Source organism: Trichinella spiralis (genome assembly GCF_000181795.1).
Source record: "Trichinella spiralis strain ISS 195 chromosome Unknown Scfld2198, whole genome shotgun sequence".
Lineage (NCBI taxonomy): Eukaryota > Metazoa > Nematoda > Enoplea > Trichinellida > Trichinellidae > Trichinella > Trichinella spiralis.
This window is the reverse complement of record NW_003529137.1, coordinates 1-1,792: the sequence shown is the minus strand read 5'-3', so window position 1 is coordinate 1,792 and position 1,792 is coordinate 1. Positions and strand designations below refer to the sequence as shown.

General features: G+C 35.8%; 1 protein-coding gene across 1 annotated transcript; it reads right to left on the bottom strand.

Moving 5' to 3' along the window:
- Positions 1-6: 6 nt before the first annotated feature.
- Tsp_14674 (conserved hypothetical protein) lies at positions 7-1,633 on the bottom strand (the record flags this gene model as incomplete). Its single annotated transcript, XM_003368598.1, has 5 exons — positions 7-144; positions 518-669; positions 972-1,152; positions 1,232-1,365; positions 1,477-1,633. Coding segments are annotated over 5 exons (762 nt in total), but the record flags the coding sequence as incomplete, so codon positions are not given.
- Between the last annotated feature and the right edge of the window lie 159 nt (positions 1,634-1,792).

Genomic DNA, 1,792 nt, shown 5'->3' with positions numbered 1-1,792 from the left:
ACCGACCGATTCTGACAAGCCCATATCCGTATCTCGTAGGTGGTAAAATGGTGCAATCCGGTCACAGTGTACCGTCGGTCGGACACGTTCACCACCATCGGTTTCGACCAACGGTTGTAGTTGTTGCTGATGTTGCTGTTGCTGCTGTTGGTGATGTCATTGCTGTTATTCAGGCCGCTATTCTTTCTATCATGGAAAACGAGATGATACTGATTTTCTCTGTAGAGCGCAATTGATTCAATCAGGAAGGAAACATCCAACATGGCACGTTCTCTATCTTCGTTTCCGAAATTCAATATTTTTTTTTCAATTAATATATACGAAATTTATTTTTGCGTATTAGAAATAAATGAACATGTGTGCGCATGATTGAGTATTTCTCCAAAGTTTGATGCCTTCTACATGTAAAAATAATATACACCTAAACCTATCACAAAAAAACGATACTTATTCCAACTAGTTCAGCTTTCTGCCTCTACCAGAACAATCAATCAATCACAGTAAATAGAATTTCTACCTCTGCTTGAAACTCTAATTCACTTTCGGGATATTTTTCCATCACGCTCAAAAGACGAGGAAATAGTTGACGAGCTAAGTGCGAACCATTTTTCATACTCATCAAAATACTGCGAACCATTACACAGGCGCATTCTGAATTTACAAGTGATGCTAAAAATCAAAATAATATAAAGTTAATTATTAAATAAAAGTCAAACAATTCAAGCATACTATGGCCATTTTTTTCGCAAAATACGATCACAAAAAGCTCGACAATTCCATCAACCGGCCTCAGTAAGGTTTAGGGCTTTCAATATTCAACTGGGAAGGAATAATTGACAGGGACAATTTCAAAATAACGAAAAGCCTGATCATAGCACAATGTGTACAAGCTTAAGAGAATAAATATATTATTATTAAATTTAGTTTAGGTTTTTTTTTTGAAAAAAAAACTTCCACCTTTCGTCAAATACTTACCTCACTGATATCAGCAGTATCAGTATTGGAAATCAAACGTGACAGACAAAATTCTGCCAATGTATTTTCTGAGCTCGCAACCACAGTCTCGGCAACATTGTCAAACAGCATACCAATTAGCGCAAACTGATCAGCAGACGAACCTTCCGTTGTATTCAGTTCAGGATCAGTAATTTTCTTCAAATCTAAAATGGAACAATTTTCTCTTTCTAAACCGCATGCAAAAAATATCAATTCATTTCAAAAATCACCAAACAAATTCAACGCCTGCATCAAATAAGCGGATCGGCTTTTCACTGCATTGGCACAATTGGCCAGCTGCAACAACGCCCACGTCTCGTAGTTCGATGCTTCCAAAAGCAGATGCTTGTCTTGCAATCGTTGAAGCAGCTAAAAAAAAATCACAAATTTCAACTTATCATATTCAATTTGAAATTACAGAAAAAAAACAAAAATTATGAAACTTTTTTAATTTGAGCTCAACAAAAGAAAAAAAACAACTCCCATGAATTATTCCGTCGGACTGCGCATTTTTAAATAATTGATAACCAAACTGAAGTCCTGAACGGAAACCACGACTGTCGTACATTGGAAAACTGAAATTTCCCGAAATCCCACAAGAACGTTTTACCGAATAATTTCGAAGAAAATGGTTTTTCTAAAAACAGATAAATAACATTGTATAATCTCGTTTTCAAATAATTTCGGGTCACACAACAGCAAAAGTCACAGGAAATAATGCGTTGTTTTTGAACGTAGAAATCTTATTCACCTGTTCAACACAACATCATCGGGCTGTAGTAGTTAATGGTAGTTT